This window comes from Monodelphis domestica, chromosome 5 (genome assembly GCF_027887165.1).
Source record: "Monodelphis domestica isolate mMonDom1 chromosome 5, mMonDom1.pri, whole genome shotgun sequence".
NCBI lineage: Eukaryota > Metazoa > Chordata > Mammalia > Didelphimorphia > Didelphidae > Monodelphis > Monodelphis domestica.
In genome coordinates this window covers 258,331,697-258,351,760 of record NC_077231.1, presented here as the reverse complement: position 1 = coordinate 258,351,760, position 20,064 = coordinate 258,331,697, and the positions used below count along the sequence as shown (strand labels likewise).

General features: G+C 36.8%; 1 protein-coding gene across 9 annotated transcripts in view; it reads right to left on the bottom strand.

The window, feature by feature from the left end:
* Positions 1-18,463, bottom strand: part of ABI1 (abl interactor 1) — a 103,908-nt gene extending 85,445 nt beyond the window's left edge. For 8 of the 9 annotated variants that reach the window (XM_001367317.5, XM_007504841.3, XM_001367359.5 and 5 more), the window contains exon 1: positions 18,131-18,461. In XM_001367317.5, coding sequence (XP_001367354.2) covers positions 18,131-18,247 — 117 coding nt within the window. In that variant the 5' untranslated portion in view covers positions 18,248-18,461. Of the gene's footprint in view, positions 1-18,130 lie in introns of all 9 variants that reach the window. The other variant, XM_001367409.5, reaches the window with a different exon arrangement.
* Positions 18,464-20,064: the final 1,601 nt, after the last annotated feature.

The following is a 20,064-nucleotide window of genomic DNA, read 5'->3' as shown; positions in this document are numbered from 1 at the left end:
TCAACTAGTAAAGAACTGAACAAATGTAATATTTATGTAAATGAAAACATTCTTAGGCAATAATAGAATACAAATACACTAGACATTGTTAATTAATAATAACGTATCTAAAGCAAAGACCTTGTCTTTCTTTTAGGAAATTAAAACTACTAAAGTAGCAATTCTCTAAAGGACCTCAAAAGAATTCCTAAGACCCTTTTCAGGGGGTCCATAAGTCAAAACTATTCTCATAATAATAGCAAGATGTTTTTTAATGTTTAAAATGACAAATATCAATAGATATAGCCCATATTTAAAAAAAAAAACCTCTTGGAGTAGAAAGTCCTCATAATTTTTGAGAATGCAAAGAGTTCTGAGACCAAAAAGTTACATAAACCATCAGCATGTCTATATATTTCCAACAAAATTCAGCAGCAAGAGTTAGAAAGAGAAATTCCTTTTAAAATCACTCTAGGGGATAGCTGGGTCGCTCAATGGAAGAGAGCCAGGCTCAGAGATGGAAGGTCCTGGGTTCAAATGTGTCTTCAGACACTTCCTAACTGGGTGACCCTGGGCAAATCACATAAACCCCCATTGCCTTGAAACCAATACACAGTACTGATTCTAAAGCTGAAGGTTAGGTCTTAAAAATTAATTAAATAAATAAATGAAATCACTCTAGACATGCTAAACAATATAAAATATTTAGGAATTTGTCTACCAAAACAAACACAGGAATTATATGAACACAACTACTAAACATTTTCACACAATTAAAACTAGATCTAAATAACTGGAAAAGTATTAATTGCTCATGGGTAGGCTGAGCTAACATAATAAAAATGACAACCCTACCCAAATTAATCTACTTATTCAGTGCCATACCTATCAAACTATCAAAAAACTTTTTAGAGAATTAGAAAAATTATAACAAAGTTCATCTAGAAGAACAAAAGATCAAAAATATCAAGGTATATAATGGAAAAAAAAATAGGAAGGATGGGGGTCTAGCAGTACCAGATCTTAAACTGTCCTATAAAGCAGTGGTCATCAAAACACTATGGTACTGGCCAAGAGACAGAAGGATGGATCAATGGAATAGACTAGAAGTAAATCATCTTAGCAAGCTAGTGTTTGATAAACCCAAAGATCTCAGCTTTGGGGACAAGAACTTACTATTTGACAAAAACTGCTGGGAAAACTGGAAAACAGTATGGGAAAAATCAGGTTTAGATCAACATCTCAAACCCTATACCAAGATCAATTCAAAATGGGTAAATGACTTAAATATAAAGAGTGAAATCATAAATAAATTAGGTGAACATAGAATAGTATACTTGTCAGAGCTGTGGGAAAGGAAGGAATTTAAGACCAGGCAAGAGATAGAAAACATTACAAAATGTAAAATGAATTACTTTGATCATATCAAATTAAAAAGATTTTGTACAAACAAAACCAATGCAACCAAAATTAGAAGGAAAGCAACAAACTGGGAGAACATTTTTATGACAAAACTCTGACAAGGGTTTAATTTCCCAAATATATAAGAAACTAAGTCAAATTTAGAAAAAATCAAGGCATTCCCCACTCAACAAATGGTCAAGGGACATGAAGAGGCAGTTTTCACATGATGAAATCAAAACTGTCAATAAGCACATGAAAAAGTGTTCTAAATCCCTCTTGATTAGAGAAATGCAAATAAAAACAACTCAGAGGTACCACCTCATACCTAGTAGATTGGCCAATATGGCAGCAAAGGAAAGTAATAAATGTTGGAGGGGATGTGACAAAATTGGGACACTAGTACACTGCTGATGGAGTTGTGAATTGGTCCAACCATTCTGGAAGGCAATTTGGAAGTATGCACAAAGAGCTTTAAAAGACTGCATTCCCTTTGATCCAGCCATACCACTGCTAAGTTTGTACCTCAAAGAGATAATAAGGGAAAAGACTTGTACAAAAATATTTATAGTCACACTCTTTGTGGTGGCAAAAAATTGAAAAATGAGAGGGTGTTCATCAATTGGGGAATGGCTGAACAAATTGTGGTTTCTGATGGTGATGGAATAATATTTATTGTGCTGAAAGGAATAATGAACTGGAGGAATTCCATGTGAACTGGAAAGACCTCCAGGAATTGATGCAGAGTAAAAGGAGCAGAACCTGGAGAATGTTGTACAGAGAGACTGATACACTATTATAATAAACTTTTCTACTAGCAGCAATGCAATGGCCCAGGACAATCCAGAGGAATTTAGGAGAAAGAATTCTATCCACATCTAGAGAAAGAACTGTGGGAACAGAAACATAGAAGAAAAACATATAAACAATCCCATGGTTCAATGGGGATATATTGGAGTTTTGGCATTAAAAGATCACTCTATTAAATATTAATAGTATGGAATTAGGTTTTGAACAATGATGCATGTATAATCCAGTGGAATTGCTTGTCAGCTCTGGGAGGGGAAAAGGAAAAGGGGGGGGGGGGGAATCATGAATCATGTAACCATGGAAAAATGTTCTAAATTAAAAATTAAAAAAAAGTAAGGCAGAGGGACTCAGGGGAAGCTGTTCCTCTCCCCCTTCTACCCCTCTCTACCATGCCTGAAGACATTTTTTCACTTCCCCCACCCCTCTGCCCAGCAACCCAATGGGAGTGCACAGGGGGTAAGGTGGGTGGCTCACAGGTGGCAGAGCTGGAGGGAAGCAGAGTGGTTGGGCCATTTCCCTCCCCCTCTTCACCTGCATTGAGGACACTTCTCACATGACCTGCCCTCTTCTGCCCAGCAGCCCAATAGGAGCACTTCCTCCCTCTCTAGTTGGGGGGGAGGGGGAGAAACAGAGCCAGGCACTCTATCTCTGAAAGGTTTGCCATCACTGGCTTAGGTTCTTTTACTTAACTGGAGAGGATTGTATATCATGGGGAATTCAATTAGGAGTAAGCTGGATTAAAAATCATTTTTTAAAAAGCCTTTTTATTTGTGTATATTACTTTAAGTACAATATAGTTCAAGTACAATCTAATAATAATGGTAACACAGTTCATAGGAATGTTTTAAGAAGAAATGTGTTGTATTAGAAAGCTTTGCTGGAAATACAATGATCCAGGACAATTCTGAAGGACATAACAAAGAATGCTATCCATCTCCAGAAAAAGAACTGTTGGGTAATATAAAGATACTTCTAGAGGGCGTACATGTGAGGTTTGTAAGGTTGAAATAAGATATTGTTTAAATATTACTAGTTATTTCCTAATCAATCATTTTGAAACTTTAAAGCATTGCCAGTTTTTATTAATGGACGATGTTTTCAGTTCAATGCTCAGATAAGATTCTTTATGAAGAAAACTAGCCTGTAGCTATCATCTAGCAGTTTCATGAAAGGTAAAACAAATAATACTGTATGAAGTAAAGTGTTAGGTCATTAGATTGTGATGGAGAGAGGTGTCAGATAATGATTCATGAAAAGGAAAAAGAATTGAAGTTGAGTCTCTTAAAGGAAAAAAGGACATCACAGATGTCTGGGAGAAGACCATTTTAGCCATGGGGTACGAGGGTCAGAATGAGCAAAAGCTGAATTGGGAGAGGAGTGAAATGTAGAATAAATGATGAGGAATAGTTTGAATGATGAGATAAAGTAAGAAAGGTTAAGTTGGAGCCAGATTATGAAAGACTTCAAATACAAAGATAACTAGTTTATACTTTATTCAATAGGCAACAGGGAAACAATGAACATTTTGAAAAGAAAAAAAAAGAATGACACATTTCTCAATTGGAAAGGCAAAACCAGTTAGGAGGTATTACAATTGTCTAGGTTCTTACCATCACCACCCCCAACAAAAAGATGAAGATCTTCCCTATGATGGTTACAATAGCTTAAAAAAAGGCCCTGAATTGAGATACTCCTATGATCAACAGAACTTGGCAACTGAATGGTTTTGGGGATTGAGAGAGATGGAAGAGTTAACAATAACTCTAAGGTTAAGTAGAGAGGAGAGAGGAGGGACAGTGAAAATATCTGCAAAAGAGATATAGTAGGAAGAGGGGCTAATGGGAAAATGAAAGATGATTCACTGAGTTTTAAACACTATGAGGGACATTCAGGTAGAAACAGACAACAGGCTCTTGAAACAGATTGAAGCTTGAAGAAGAGGAAAAAAATAAAGATAGATTTAGGAGACACCTGTAAATGAAATTATCAAAGTGGACATTGCAGAGAAGTTAATAAAATCTGGAAATAATATATATTAAGAAATGTATGTGATTTTTAAAATACCAATATAAATAAGATTCTAAGAACAAGGGGAAAAGGCCTGAGACAAAACCTTTGGGAACATCCTAAATTTAAAAGCATTGAGAGGAGGACAAAGAGCTGGCAAAAAAAAAGTAGTAGTAGTAGTCACTGAATGGGAGAGCCACAAGACAAATGTCGCAGAGGTCAAAGGGAAGAAAAGCTATCCTTTACAAGAAATAGTCTATTATGTCAAATGCAGCAGAAAGGTCATAAAGGATGAAGATCAAAAAAAAGTGCACTAGACTTAGTAATAAGAAAGTCATCAGTGGCCTTGGAGAAAGTTGTTGGGCAAAATGATGCCAGACTACAGGGGGTTTGAGTAGAAGGTGGTAAAAAAGTTGATACCAACTGGAGCAAATTATAACTGAGGGTCAATCCTGACTGACTCCTTGTAGGCTAAGAACATTTTTAACATTTTAAAATAAAACAAAATTTTACTTTACAATGTAAAAAACCATTCTTAGCTCCAGGGACCCTAAAAAAACAGGGGGTAGAGGTCTCTTAATATAGGCCAAAGGTGTCAAAGCGGAAGCCAGCAAAACTTAAGGGTTTGACCCAAACAAGTTAAAAATTAAATTGGGAAATGTTTAATAAATAAAAATACAATACAACATACATAATGTTATTTTGTGGCTTTCTAAGTCAATATGAAGCCCACAGAGATCTAATTTGACACCCCTGCTGCAGACTATTCTTTCTAAAGTCCCGAAGGAAAGCAATAGGGCAATAGCCTGAAGTGTTAAAAGGGTTAAGGGAAGACTTTTTTTAGGATAGAAAAAAGGGAACTATTAGAAAGGGAGAGGTGAGGAATTAACAGAACAAAACTTTGGTTGCCTTTAATTACTCCCTTTTTATCTTCCACGACCAACATATTCAGGCAATCCTACCTGTTTTTTTCCTTTGCAACTTCACATCAATTTCCTTTTTTTCCATTACCACCTGGATCCAATAACTAAGACTCTTACAACATCCAAACTCAGTCTAACTTACCTTCTTGGCCCCAGATTCTACCCAACTCTAAGTCACCCAACTCATAGCTCTCAAATTAAATGCCCCAAATCATTTTTTACCAAGACACCTGCCTCCCTTCAAAAACTCTTCTATCCCTTGCAAGATTTTTCTTCTGCTACTCTCTACTACAAACTCTGGCCAAAGTGACTGCTATATTCAATGGACACAAATACCTGGCATTTTATCAAAGCTTTTGCTCACAGTCAGGTTCCATCTGCCTAAAATACTGGCCAACCCTTTTATTCAATCAAACTAGATCTCTCCTATCTTTCAAGACAGAACTCAAATCCTAAATAATAAATCTTCCCTAACAGCCAAAAAAAATTTAAGTACCTACAATGTGCAAATCACTGTATATGTGTATATATGTAATGTATATATAATATATATTACACACACACACACACACACACACACACACACACACACACACACACACAAATTACCCCTGCCCTGAAAGAGCACACAAATTCCTTGGGCCAAATAGAAAAGAATAACAAAGTATCAGGAAAGACTTCCAAAGGTGTTGGCACTTGACCTAAGCTTCTTTCAAAAGATAACTATTCTAAGAGTTAGATATGAGGCAAGTGCATTTATAGGCACAGACTTCTTACTTTCATGTACAAAAGCTGATAATGAAATGTCAAATTTGGGAAATAAATAGTATCTTAGATTTGCTGGAACATATAAGTGATTGAAGGGGACTAATATGAAATAGTAGGTTGTAGCCAAACTGTAAGGTGACTTAGAGGCCAGGCTGAAGTCTGTATTATCCTAGAGAAAAAGTGGAGTGACTAAGGGAAGTATTCTCTTTTTTTGTTTCATGGTCTCCTTTTGGCATTCTGATAGTCTATAAACCCCTTCTCAGAATATTTTTAAATGAAAAAAGTTAAAATACATAAGATTATAAAGGAAATCAAGTACTGAAAGATAATTACCAATAAATTTTTTAGAAAGGTTAATGACAAGATGTCACTTTTGCCTGAGGAATTTAAATATGGCAACCAAGGAAAGACCAGAGAGGAAACAGACTAAAAGCAGAGACCAATGAAGAGTGGCTGTATGAGCAGATAAAAGCAATCAGATGTGAAGAAGTAGTAAATAACTTGGCAACTGACAGACTGTCTATAAGGGAAGGAAGCATCAAAAAGGGCTGTGAGGGGCCTTGAGGAAGTAGTCTTTCTTCCTTATCTTCATTCCAATAGCCATCATTTGTAAAATGTAATTGCCAAATATTTTCATTGTTGTTTGAACTGTTCCTTTATGATTTTGATCTTTAAATTTTACCATGTTTACATCCTGTCTCCCCAACTAGACTAAGCATTCGATGTCTGTACCCACAGCCTAGAGCAATATCTGCCTTAAAGTCAGCATTTGAAGTTTCTGGGGCCTTGATAGAAGCACCTCCTCCTCTAGCTTCCAATCTTGCAAAATTTTCACGATATTCAATTCTCCCTGGATTTCAAAAAAAGTAAGCCAGTTCAACCATACTCTTCAAACTCTAGCCTCACCTCAAAGTATTCATTTACTTTGTTACCAATTTTTTCCCCTAATCTTTCACATTAAATCTTCACCTATTCTACCAAATGAGAAATAAAACAGCATCAAATGAGAAACTGAATAGAATTTGCAATCTTGCAGAGAAAAAAAATCAACAGTATCATTTGATCTCAGGAAGGTACATAAAACATTTTTGAGGCAACATTTTATAGTATGCCAACTATTTGATTTCCATTGTTTAAATCTCTTAAGTATATATTTAAAGGTTTTATTTCTAAAAACCTTGGTTCAAAAAGATGTTTATAGTATATTAATCAACAGCACTTATTAAATATTTATATATGCCAGATATTTTAAAACGGTCTGCCCTCAAGAAGCTGTCTAACAGGAGAGACAACATGCAAAAACTCTGGCCAAACTAGATATAAAAAGGATAAACTGGAGATAAGCAACAGAGGAAAGGCACTAGTATTAACATAGGGTGAGGAAAGGCTTCTGATAGAAGATGGGACATTAGATGAGATTTGAGGGAACTAGGAATGTCATTAGGAATAAAGTTCCCATTATTGGGGGCCAGTTAGGGAAAAATCTCAGTCTGGAAACAGAATGTCATGTGCAAAGAACATTAAGGAAATCAGTATCAGTAGGTTGCAAAATATGTGGGGGATTTAAGGTGAAAGAAGACTGGAAAGGTAGGAAGGGAGAGTCAGAATATGGAAAGCTTTAGAAAGGAAAGGGAGCTTTATATATTTTTATTCTAGAGACAATAGACAGCCACTAGCATTGATTAAATGCTAGTGGGAGGGTGGCATGGTTGGAATCAAGATTTCAAAGTTAAAACAGTTGGCACAAGGTCTGTCCCTGAATATAGAGTTTTTATTGTAGGGATTATGTGTTATCACCACCATGATATGTTGTTTTTTAATTTCCAAAGAAAGCATGATTCTACTCTATATATAGTTTTTTTTAATTACAAATTATTTATTTTTCTTCAGCAATAATTAATCATATTTGGTATTTTAGTATTTCTACTCCCAAATTTCCTCCAAACTTTTCCATTTTCCTATTTGAGTTAGCATGATGAAATAGAATCAGTTTAGAATCAAAGTACCTGAGTTTGAATCCTAGATCTTCCACTTAACGAACACCTAAGCAAATTACTTAACCAATCCAAGAAAAAATTATGTTAAAAGTGAGAAAGTTGAACTGCCAAGGGGCCCTTCCAGTTCTAAATTTCTAAACCTATGATTCTAAATTTCTGTGAATTATACAACTAGATTGTAATTCCTGATCCAGATTAAAAACTCCTTGAGGCATTATCCATTTACATTCCTCAGTTCCTTTTTACTTAACTATTTCATGCTTAACTATTTCAATTTAACAGATATCTTTTAGACTCACTATAATTTAAAGAACAAGGGGAATCACAGCCTATTTCAACAGCCCTGGACTTGGAGAAGCTTCAGGATAAAGGATTCTGGATGACAAGCTAAATCTCCAAGACCTTATATTCAATCTGTCACAATGTAAGAGCACCTTTACAAAGAAATCTATGTATATATTTCTCATTGCAAAAATATTTCTTCCAGATCTGTGGTTCACACTTGTGTCCCAGGCAATTCTGACAAGATTCTTGCAAAAAATGAATTATGAGGCAGTAAATATAAAAAGAATCTCTCAAAAAGACCTGAAATATTGAAGAAAGGGTTTTATTTCATTTTTGGTTTGGGTTGGTTTTTTTAAATGAGTAAACATCAATAAAAATGAACAAAGCAAGAGTTTTGAGATCACTGCCACATGGAGAGCTTCCTCTACTACTCCAGCAAGCTAAAATTATTAATTCTGCAGTTTAACAGCATAGCAGAAGGTAAAAGGTTTCCCAACCTACAACTAACTTAACAGCAAGAGACTGACTAGATTGATCCCAAGTAGAAATCAATTAATCAGATCTTATTGTCTATTTTATGGCTCAAAAACTGAATATATGAGGTTAATTTTAGAAAAACATGGAAAGATCTACATGAAATTATGAAGGGTGGAATGTCCAAAGCTAAGAGATTACATACAGGAACAGAAATATTGTTTGAAAAATAATTTGCGTATGTCCACCTCCAAATTTTTGTGAAATGATGCCTTCTCTAGTCCTGGGAAATTTTTTTTAATGTAACAGAGTTAATTAATTTTTTTTAAATTTGGCAAAGGGAGAAAGATAAAAAAGAAAATACATTCCAGAAATAATAAATAAGTGCTTTTGGGAGGAAGTCCCTGCCAGCATTTCTTCTGATTTCCTTAAAAAAAGAAACTCAAATTTATCACACAATTGAAGAAGACACTCAATGGAAAAGGGAGCTGTGTCTCCCCTTCTCCCCTCCCCAATTTTGGCTCTACTCTACCATATAACCGGTACAAGGTTCAGGGTACACTCAAGGAGTTACTAAAATATTTTAGTAGATTAAATTGAGAAGAGGAAGTAAACATATGAAAATTTTTTAATAAATGGATTTCTATTATTATGCTGCCAATAAGATTCTTGCTTCAAAAAGCCTTACTGTTCACAGACCAAAATTGTCATTTGGAAGTTGTTTCCTAAATGAAACAAAGTAATCATTTGAGCCAATATGATTCACTGACCAAAACAATTAACATACATTAGTGCTTAGAGAATTCCTCTACATGTAGCTTTCAAGATTTATCAGGAAATACTCAATGAACTGCAGGCTTTTATGTTCAATATAGTCGACTGTACATTAAAAGATATTCAACAATGTTATTTAAAATGCAGGCATCCATTACCACAAAATGAAGTCATTAAATCTACCAAGTCACTAATCCATACTGAAAAAACTAGTTCAAGGATTAAAAAAACAAATTAAATGTAAAATAAACTTCTTATGTGCTTTGACACAGATTCTATCTTATGCCAATGGAGTCTCACAAGATTAACTGCCTTTTTTCTGAAGCTTTATAGTTGTGTAAATTTGGGGTGTGTTTAAGTGCCCTCATCTTCAAAACATTTTTGTTACTTCCTCATAACTTACTTTAAATAAATATCATAATCAAAGAAACTTTGATCTTACTTTTTTTTTTAAATTTACTCTCAAGAAAAATAAGATTGGTAACAAATTTGTGGAGGACAAGCATCTTGGGATGGGGGAAAACCAATACAAATAAAAGCAGCATACATTTTTAGAATATGTTATAAATCTGAAAGTTGGAGATTAGATCCACTTGATATTATAAACATATAATACAGCTGAGCTTCCATGAGCATAGGTTTAATAAGTTCTAACAGTTAAGAGCAGAACTAAGTCGAAGCTTGTCTATGAAAAACATGAAGCTTGTCTATGAAAAACATGCATTTTCTGTAATAAAAGAGGAACCCTCTAATTTCCTCCTATGTTGTAAATAAGGGTTCTGAAAAATGTAAACTCTTTCCCTTTTATAGAAGCCAGTTAACTGTGAGGTAAGTACAATTTCATCATAACAAGTTAGTGACATAAAATATCACTTAAAAGTCTTCTCAAAAAACAATTTCACTATCATATGTATATTTTTAGAATTCTGGAGGTATTCTGATTAAAAATATCTTAAAAATCTATTCGTGATTGAAACTGACCCCTTGTAATAATCACAAGACAATCTGCATCACTGATTTAATATTTGGGATGCTCTTATTTCACATTTGATTTAATTACTAGATGATGTCATATTAGTCTCTTAGAAATATTTTACAGCTTTTCAACCTTATTATGACTATATTATATTTATCATATAGAAAGAAATAGTATTCCACAATACATTCAATAGATGCATTACTAAAAGGCAATCTGTAAAGTGAAATTCTGCATATCAAGCCTAATTTTTATATTAAATTACATAGAAAATTTGGAAGTTTTTCCTAAAACCTAACTACTTCTTCCATTACAGTATCAGAACATAAAAATTCTCTAATTGAAATTTTACTTATGTATACTAAATTATGATTAAAGAATTACAGCTAGAAAGTAGCAGACACTGAAGTCATAATTCCAGAAAAAGTTTTTAAGCTGGAATCCATGAACTTTTTAAAATTTTGATAACTATATTTCAATTAGTGTTCTTTGTAATAATCCTATGGATTTTATAGATTTGAAAACATCATTCTGAGGTGTCTATCCATAGGCTTACCCAGACGACGAGAGGGGTCCTTGACATCAAAATGGTTCAGAAGTCCTAGTCTAGAGGTGGAAGGGACCTCAGGAAGTGCATCTAATACAATTCACTCATTTTTCAGATGAGGAAACTAAAGCCTAGGAACATTCACTGATTTTCCTAAAATCACACAGGTGGTAAGTAGTAAAAGCAGAACTTAAACTCAGATCTCCTGACTGTAAGTCCATTACTCTTCGTTCTATACCATCTTGCCCCTAAAGAAGTATTTTAGCCCTATGACAGAAAGGTAGGAGATGAATTTCCTGTGCTCTACTATAATCAACTTAAATACAAGCTAGATTTTTACTTTTCATTGTCACACTTAAAACATTGGATATGTTAATTCCCTCCAGGAGTTGAAAGGGAATGAAGACATCAAAATGGAGAAGTGACTATAACAGGATCATTCATCTTGGTTTAGTAATTCAGGGTTTGATGTCCTCCACCCAGGTCAAGCTTAGGAGGTTCCCAGACCCACAGGAAGTACAATGACCTCAGTCATCTCACTAGTGTGAAAAGCTTGAACAAATTCCAACTCAAGGTGTAGGGCCTAGGTCATTACTAGTTCACCTTCAGCTTTTTCTACTCAAAGACAGATACCAAGTAAACTCTTCTCCACCACAATTCAGTCTTTGGGGATCTCATTAGGGCAAGTAACAAAAGCAGCAGAAATCAACAACAGGACATAAAATTCAAAGAAGTCACTAGGAGACCCAGACCACTCGTCAAATCAAATTAAAAGCCAAAGCACCACTGCTGCCTAAGAGAGAGTTCCAATGAGATACAGTGGATAGAGTGCCAGATTTCATTTTGGGTTCTACATGACCTGGGGCAATCACTTCACTTTTCGCACTAACCCTAACCCTCACCCTCATCTGTAAGAAGAGGGGTTTAGCTAGATGACCTTTATGGTCTCTTCCAGATCTAAATTCATGATCCCATTTTTTTATTTAAGGAAAATTGAGTTGTCTTTTATTCCAGATACTCATAATATTATCAGAAAATTCTTCACTCTATCAATCAAAAGCAAATACACTATCCTCCTAGCACAATAGAGGGTTCATAATGAGTTTCACTACAGTTCAAATAAATTAACATCATATTTTCTTAAAATTCAATAGGTTACCTAATCAATATCAATTTTGATATGCAACAAGAATCTCTGCCATTGCAAACTTTTGTTGTGCAATTTTCTTCATGAATATCACTGTTAGTAGGCATCCTATTTCTGTTAAAGAAAATGATTGTTTTATTCTATTAATGAAAGACATGAGCAAGAACCAAAGCTAAAAAGACTATGGCTTTGGTAACATAGTGTCAGTGGTAATGACAAATAAATCTGTCTCCTTAATTAACACTAAACATACTGTCTAAATATTAGTAAAGTTACTATCTCAAAAAAATTCACTATTTTTTTCTGATCCATCAGTACCCTTCCTGTAAGTGGTAGGTTGAGATCAGCTACCATGCATTTCTTATATTGTATAAAGCCCCAAGCATTCCTTTGTATACTGTCATATATATGGAATGTGTTGAAAACTATTTCATTCCATTTTTGAGTACCTGGTAAGAGTAATGCAATGAAAAGTGCAAATTGCTACTAAGGTTTATTTTTTCTTAAGCACATCAACCAGCCCTACTACAGAAACAAAAATAATTCCTACAAGTTTGTTTTTCTTTCCTTTACCAAAGCCTCAAAAGTACCCCCAAATTACAGTTTAACTTGTTCCTATTTTTACCTCTACTTCTCCCATCAGCAGTATTTATGTACTTTACTGGAATATATTTGCATATTCTTCTAAAGTTCCCTTAAGCCTCTTTTTCCTCATAGCAGTAAGTCTTTCATTCAGGACACATCTTGGACTTTGAATTCATGGCTGTCTAATATTAAGTTGACAATTTCACTGAGGTTCTAGGGGAGGGGTTCTTCAAAGGGACAGTCAGATCAGAACACAAATGACATATAAAAGAGTCATATTTCACTCCAAAAAAAGTGTTAGCATACCCCAGAGATTAAATCAGCTGGGAAAAGCATGAGAAAATATGATTTAAGCTTTCTCATGATTAAGAGAATATTTTAGTAATTATTTTTAAGTCACACCAAAAAAAACTAACAAAATCCTACAGTCAAGATTATTTAGAAAAATGCTAAAAAAAATTAAAATGAAATCTAATTATAACTAAAACTTTAAAAATGTTAAATATGTTTTAGGTTCAAAGAAAAAACAATGCTTATTTCTAGATTCAATACAAATTTCAAATAGCATGATATCATATGAAAAATCAGTTATTTGACTTGGCAGAGGGTGGGAAGTACCATTCACAAAACATAAGAATTAACAAATTAGACCAGCTCCGTGGTCTACCTAACCCTACAATCTGACTATCACTAAAAGTGGTGTCAGAGATACACTGTCACCCTTAACATTAACCTCAGAGATAAGAAAAGCATTCTGAAAGACTTCAGGCTAATTTAGAAATTCATTTGTGAATCAGTCACTCAAGAAAAGGGTCAAAGTTTTTGATTTATATGTCTAGCTTATTATTCCATTTCTTTGGATGGGTAGTAAGATGGAAGAGAATAATTCTGGAGTCAGAAAACCTCAGTTTGTAAACTACCCCTTTGGCAGTCTAGTGATAGACCTCTTCCCAGAGTAATATTTTTAAAGAATTACAAAAGAAAAACCATACTGAAATACAGTTATCAAGATAGTATTTTAAAAATAAATGTGTAGACCCCAGATGAAGAACTTGTGGATCTAGTTCTCCAGTTCCATCATGTTTAAGACCAGAAACACATATGCCATGGAATCTAATGGACCATTATTTCAAGGCCTTGTATACAGGTAGCGATGCTTTCAGATATTTTCCTGCATGTCTTTTTTTCTTGATGCTACCAAGTATTTTATTTACTGCTACGGGTGATACAGGTTGTAAACAAGAAATCAACAAGCTGTCAAAGAAGTGAAGGACCTATATAAGGATGCTAATAGGGTCCAATTGCTACAATTCAACACTTCATACACTAAAACACTAAAAGATGCCGCCTTTTGGTAGTACTTAATGATTCATTTATTCAACACATTTTTTATGCACAACACTGCTACAATAAAGGTGATACTGAGTAAGCATTTGTGGAATTTATACCCAAACCATAATACAGACTAATAAACAGCAAGGATATTAGCAAGTTAACCCAAAAAAGTGCTATGGGAGGAGAAGGGGAAGCTATCCCAGGTATAAAGAATACCTCAAGAAAATGCACAGAAACTGTCAGGAAAACACATTGCCTGTTCAGAAGCAAAGTAAGTTTAGGTGCAGAGTTCTAACATACTTCTAACTACAGACATTATTCCAGTAATTTAGGTGGAAGTGAACATAAAGAAAGCTGAAGAAGGAAGTGACAGTGAAGTGAAGAACCTTGAATGAATTCAAAGGAATTTAAAGTATACCTGAAAATTGATAGTCAAATAAGACTGGCAAGTGACATAGCCAGATCTGTACCAAAGAAATATTAGTCTAGAAGCTGTGCAAAAGATAGTGGGGAAGAAAGTAGAAACAATAAGTCTTACTGGGATTCAACTGTCCAGAGAAGTGGTAATAAATGCCTAAACTTGAGTGGTGGAAAGGGAACAGAGAAAGAAGTGTGCTGCATTGTAGAGGAGGAATTTGGTTACTGATTCCCTTAAGAAAGAAATAGGAAAGAAGCAAAGAGAACAGAGGATTATTCTGACAAATTTAATCTGGCTACATTTGAGAGAATAAACCAAAATTTAAACTGATAAAATCATTTTTCATCTGTTATCATCCAGACTTTCCAATAACCTCATTTTCTAATAGCCATGGTATCAGGGACAGAACTTTAAAAATGTATTTCTCAGACAGCAGATAGTAAATGCTATATACCATTCTTAGTTGCAAAATCTGTAAATACACAATTCAAATTGTGATCATATGGTCACATTTTCACTACAATGAGGACAGTCTACAAATTCACAAAACTGCTCTTAAAACTCATCTGCACCGCAAACGTGGGCATTTGTTAGTAAGTCTAATTGAAGTGCACTAGAATCAGATTCTGACAGTTCAAAAGGGACCTTAGAGGTCATACAGTCCAACCCCTGATCTAATTTACAAATCCCTGACAAAAGGTCATATACTTCTGTTTTAAGATGTGAAATGAAAACTTCACTACAACACAATCCATGGAAGGTCTTCTCCACACTTTGCCAAATATTTTGCCTTCCAATAATTGGTTCTAATTTACTTCTTAGAAGCTGATCAGCCTATATCTGTTCTCTTCTTTCAAGAGAACATTTTTATTTGAAACATATTTGAAGGCAGTGGTATCTTCCCTAAATTCTCTTCTCCAGGCTAAATATCCCCAGTATATTCAACATTACCCAAACTGTAAAAAAGGTCAAACCTTCATTCAAATTATCATCTAAAAAATCAGAGCTACTTCAGGACAAGGAATGTTCCTTTCAAAAGATACAGAGCTACACATCATAATCATTACCCTGTCAGAAGATATTTATTTACACAATGCATGGGTTCCTTATACCAGAAAGTACCAAGGGTACACAGAAAGGTCACAAAAAAGGCTTAAGAAAATTTATGCCTCAACCTTTAAATCAAACACAGATAAGGAACCAAGAGACTGCTCATGAGAAGCATTAATAAGAACTTCATCCAGCCACAGCAATGACAAGTACAGTAGTGGTGACAGCTTTCACCAATACCACCAGCACCATATTTACTTTCTAACTGCCTAGGAGGACAGGATGGCTTAAGGCAACTGGCATAAGCAAAGCCTAAAAGGTAAAGGAATATATTCTGATAAGCATTGTTTTATGTACATATCATTTTAAAAATATTTACTACCTTTTTAAGGGCTTAGGGTAAAAAACAATCCACTGATGCTCAATTGACAAAATGAAAAAGTTAAGAGAATCATTAATAGGATTTTTAGTTTTCTAGTTTTACTAGGGGAAATAAGTCTAGAAGAGAATATGAAGTAACTTATCTTATTCAAGGAGACTACTGGTAGAGTTTTAAGTTGCTTCCAAGTTTTGCAATAGAAAAACAAAAAACAACTACACTGGCAAAGTAAGAAAAAGTTGGACAGGTTAAAACATGTATTAGTTACCATACCATGTTCCTGTCATATTTCCCAACATATAAAACCTATAAAATGGAACCTCCCCTTTTTGAAGTATCTATTTGTAGACTCTGGAAACAGGTTTTTAGAAGATTAAAATAAGGTATTTTATATTTCGATTTGTAAGATCCTTCCAATTTTCACCCAAGTTTTCAAGACCTGGCTTTTCATTTTGGTGAACTACAAGATTATTTTTCCTGATGACAAAATGAACTTTTTAAAAAACCCATGTTATCAATGGATAAGAATAAATCAATAATCTTTTCTACAGATATAGTATAAGTAATAGCACAATGTCTAGCAGACAGTAGAGGCTTGATAAATATTGAAAGGAATATGAAAACTGAACAAGATTCTAAATATTACAAAAGCAACTACTCATTGGCTTTAGTTTTAAGGAGAGATAAAGTGGAGGAATTGTAAGCATTGACAAGATAAATAACTACATGAAAGGACAATTCTTTCTATACCTCCTAATTATTGAAGTAACCTAAACCTTTCAAAAGTCTGTATCTGCCATGACTATCCAGTATTTAGGGAACTTCCTATCACAAGATTAATATGAATTTTAATCTTTACAATTTGTCCATTATTTCCACACCCTAAAAATCTAAAGCTGAGTTGAGAGATTTCCTTCTGGGCTCAGATCAAGAAAATTAATTGACAAGCAATAATAAAAATTCTCTAGGCATTCTCTAAATTGCATGATTTTGGATTATTTCATGATGTTTATATTATATAGTGTTCTTAGGACAATTCTGACTTTTGGAACCCCTGCATGTGTGTATACATATATATTTGTGTAGGTATATAGAAATGTTTGTGTATATATCTGCACATTCACATTCATATTTAAATATGTATATATCTTATTTTCTTTCTTTGAGACACTTTTTAATCACCCTGACTATCTACATGGGTTGGAAGGAAACGAAAACTGCCCTCAGAAAATAGGGAACCAAACAGAATGAAAAGGCTCTAAGTTGTCGATAAATCGAGGAGTTGTAAGAACTTTTTTATTTTTTATGGGGCTGGGAGGAGGGGAGGCAGTCATCAAGGCATCTCTCCAGTGGTTAAAAATAATTCACAACAAATTATTCTATCCGATCACCCCAACCACGGTCCGGCAGAGGAACGGAAGTGAAACCGATGACAGAGGGGGGAAAACCGGTCTGGAAACTGGGGAGTCCCAAGTCAAGACCAAAGGTTTTGGGGGTCAACTCACTTTCTCCCTTTCCGGAGACCACCCTCAAAAGGCCTTTCTCCCCAGCGAGGTGACTCATGACTAAATAAAAAAAAATAAAATAGAATACAAGGCACACCCTCTAGGGCGAGCTGACATAATCCACCACCACCCTGAGCTCACCCCACCCTCTCCCTGACAGTCAGTCACAGTCACACACATATATCCATACAATTACACACATGCACACACACGCAATCGTACACTCATATCCACACAGTCACATACACGCACAGTCACATATATCATACACTCACACCCACATACATAGAATCTCACACACATTCACACTCATACATACCCAATCACACTCACACGCACACTCGCTCCCTAGTTGCCTCAGTTTCCTTCCTCGTCCCTCTCGCCCTTCTGAGCCTGGGGATAGGAAGGCAGGCGAGCGCGCAGGCACCAGCCTCACTTCGGGCAAGGCGCGTCTGGAGCAGCGGGAGCAGCAGCCGAAGCATGCATGAGCCGGAGAGCGCAAGGGGGTGTCAGCGGGGCAGCCCCACAGCCAGGCAGGCAAGTGGGTGGAGGGAGAGGCGGCGGCGGGTCCCCTCCGGGCGCTCGCCCATTTTCTCGCTCTCCCCCTTCTCTTCCCACCCCAGCCCACTTCCTGTAGCGGAGACCGGGCGGGGGGCGGCGGGCAGGCAGTCGACAGCGCCTCTCCCCGGGGCCGGGGGTGGGGACCAGGGTGAGGGGCTGTTTCCTTCTTCCCCCCCCCCCTCAAGTCCCTTTCCCTTCCCCCCTCTCACCTGTATGTAGTTGTTCTCACAGTAGTCCGCCACCCGGGTCAGGTTCTGGTAACTCTCGATCAGCGCCCTCTTGCCGGACGGGATCTCTTCTTCTAGGAGCATCTGCAGCTCTGCCATTTTCCACCCCTCCGCATCGCTTCCTCTCGCGTTCCAGAGACTGCAAGCGGCAGCAGCAACGGCAGCGGCGGTGAGGCAGCAGCGACGCAGCGGAGTCCCAGGTTACTAGCCCTACAGCCCGGATACAAGCCGCCTACCCGCCCTCCCGCCTGGTATTGTGGGACATCACCTCCTCCTCTTCCTCCTCACCCCCCCCCCACCCGCCTGGGCCTCGCTCTCGCGACGCGCGAGCTTTCACCTTCCCCTCCTCCCGCCAACCCCCGCTGCTTCTGGACTGGGAGATTGGGTTTTTTTCCCGTTTTGCATTGCCCTCTGGGAGTTGTAGTCTCCCCTCTCCACCACTCCACCCTAGGGACTTCCCCAGGATGGCAACTGCGCACGCGTATGAGTTACCCGCGGGAGAGAAAGAGGGGAAGTATAGAGGTGAGCGGAAGAAGGAAGGAGCGTGGTGGCTTTTTGTGAGGATCCCTACCTAGCGGCCTGGCTGCCAGCAGGTGGCACCTGAGAGGGCAAGAGCAGTGTGGTTTACAAGAAACTACTGGGGTGTTTGTCAACCACTGGAAGAATCCGAGAAGAGACGTGGATGGGTGTGCCTTGACCTTAACCTTGCCCTTCGTGCACCTCCGTGAAAGGTGTCCTTTCTCGGGGATTATCCAAAGCAGCCTCTTTCCTCTTCCTTCCCAGACCACCTCTAGCCCCCTTCAAGCCGGCCCCAGCCTGGCACATAGTAGGCGCCTAATAATTCCTCCCTCGTTCCTTCAGATTGTTCCTCCACCCCCTCTGGGTAGGGGTCCTTTTCATTGTCTTTGCATTGCGTGCTTGGGGGATACACTCCATGGAATTGTATCAAGCAAACTCAGAAACGAGTTTAAACTCATCATTCCGAACCCCTCAATGGCAGGACTTGTTAAGTCAACCGGTCTTTGTTGAAGGTCACACTATGTGTCTGGGAATTGTGGTCCGAGTCACTTGAATCAGGGAATTCACTAGATGCCGTTCAGTCGTTTCAATCAAGCCCAAGTTTTCGTGGCCACATTTGAGAGCCTTTTTGGGTAGCAATTTTTCCCCTCCTAACATAGCTCAGAAATGTGTTGGTTTTTTATTGGGTCGTGTTGGAATCTTCCTGACCCCGTTTGCGATTTTCTTGGTAGTGATATTGAAGTGGTGTTTGCATTTTCCTTTTCCAGCTTATTTTACAGATGAGGAAACCGACACAAAGGGGTTAAATGGCTTACCCAGTGTCACAGAACTAGGAAGTATCTGAGGCTTTGAACTCAGAAAAGATGAGTCTTACTGACTTCCATAAACTGGCATTCTATAAAAGGAGATATATGGGGGCAGTTGAGTGGCTCAGTGGATTGAGAGCCAGGTTTACAGATGGAGGTCGTAGGTTCAAATGTGGCCCCAGACACTTCCCAGCTGTGTGACCCTGGGCAAGTCATTTGACCCCCATTGCCTAGCCCTTACCACTCTTCTGCCTTGGAGCCAATACACATTATTAACTCCAAGAAGGAAGGTAAGGGTTTAAAAAAAAAAAGTAGATATAAACTGGTACTCTGCCACCTATCTGCCCCAACTCACCAATTGTCAGGCAGAGTCTTTACTGTTTACAAAGAAAGGGGGGAGATATTCAATGTAAAATAGTGAAGCCTCCTATTCTTTGTCATAAGTAGTTGTTCTGTGTATTGAATTTGAGAGAAAACATATTTTTATTTATAGTAATTAGCATTTATGTAGCACTTTAAGGTTGGCAAAGTGCTTTACAAATATCATTTTATCCTCAGGACAATCCTGAGAGGTTTCATTACTATTTGACA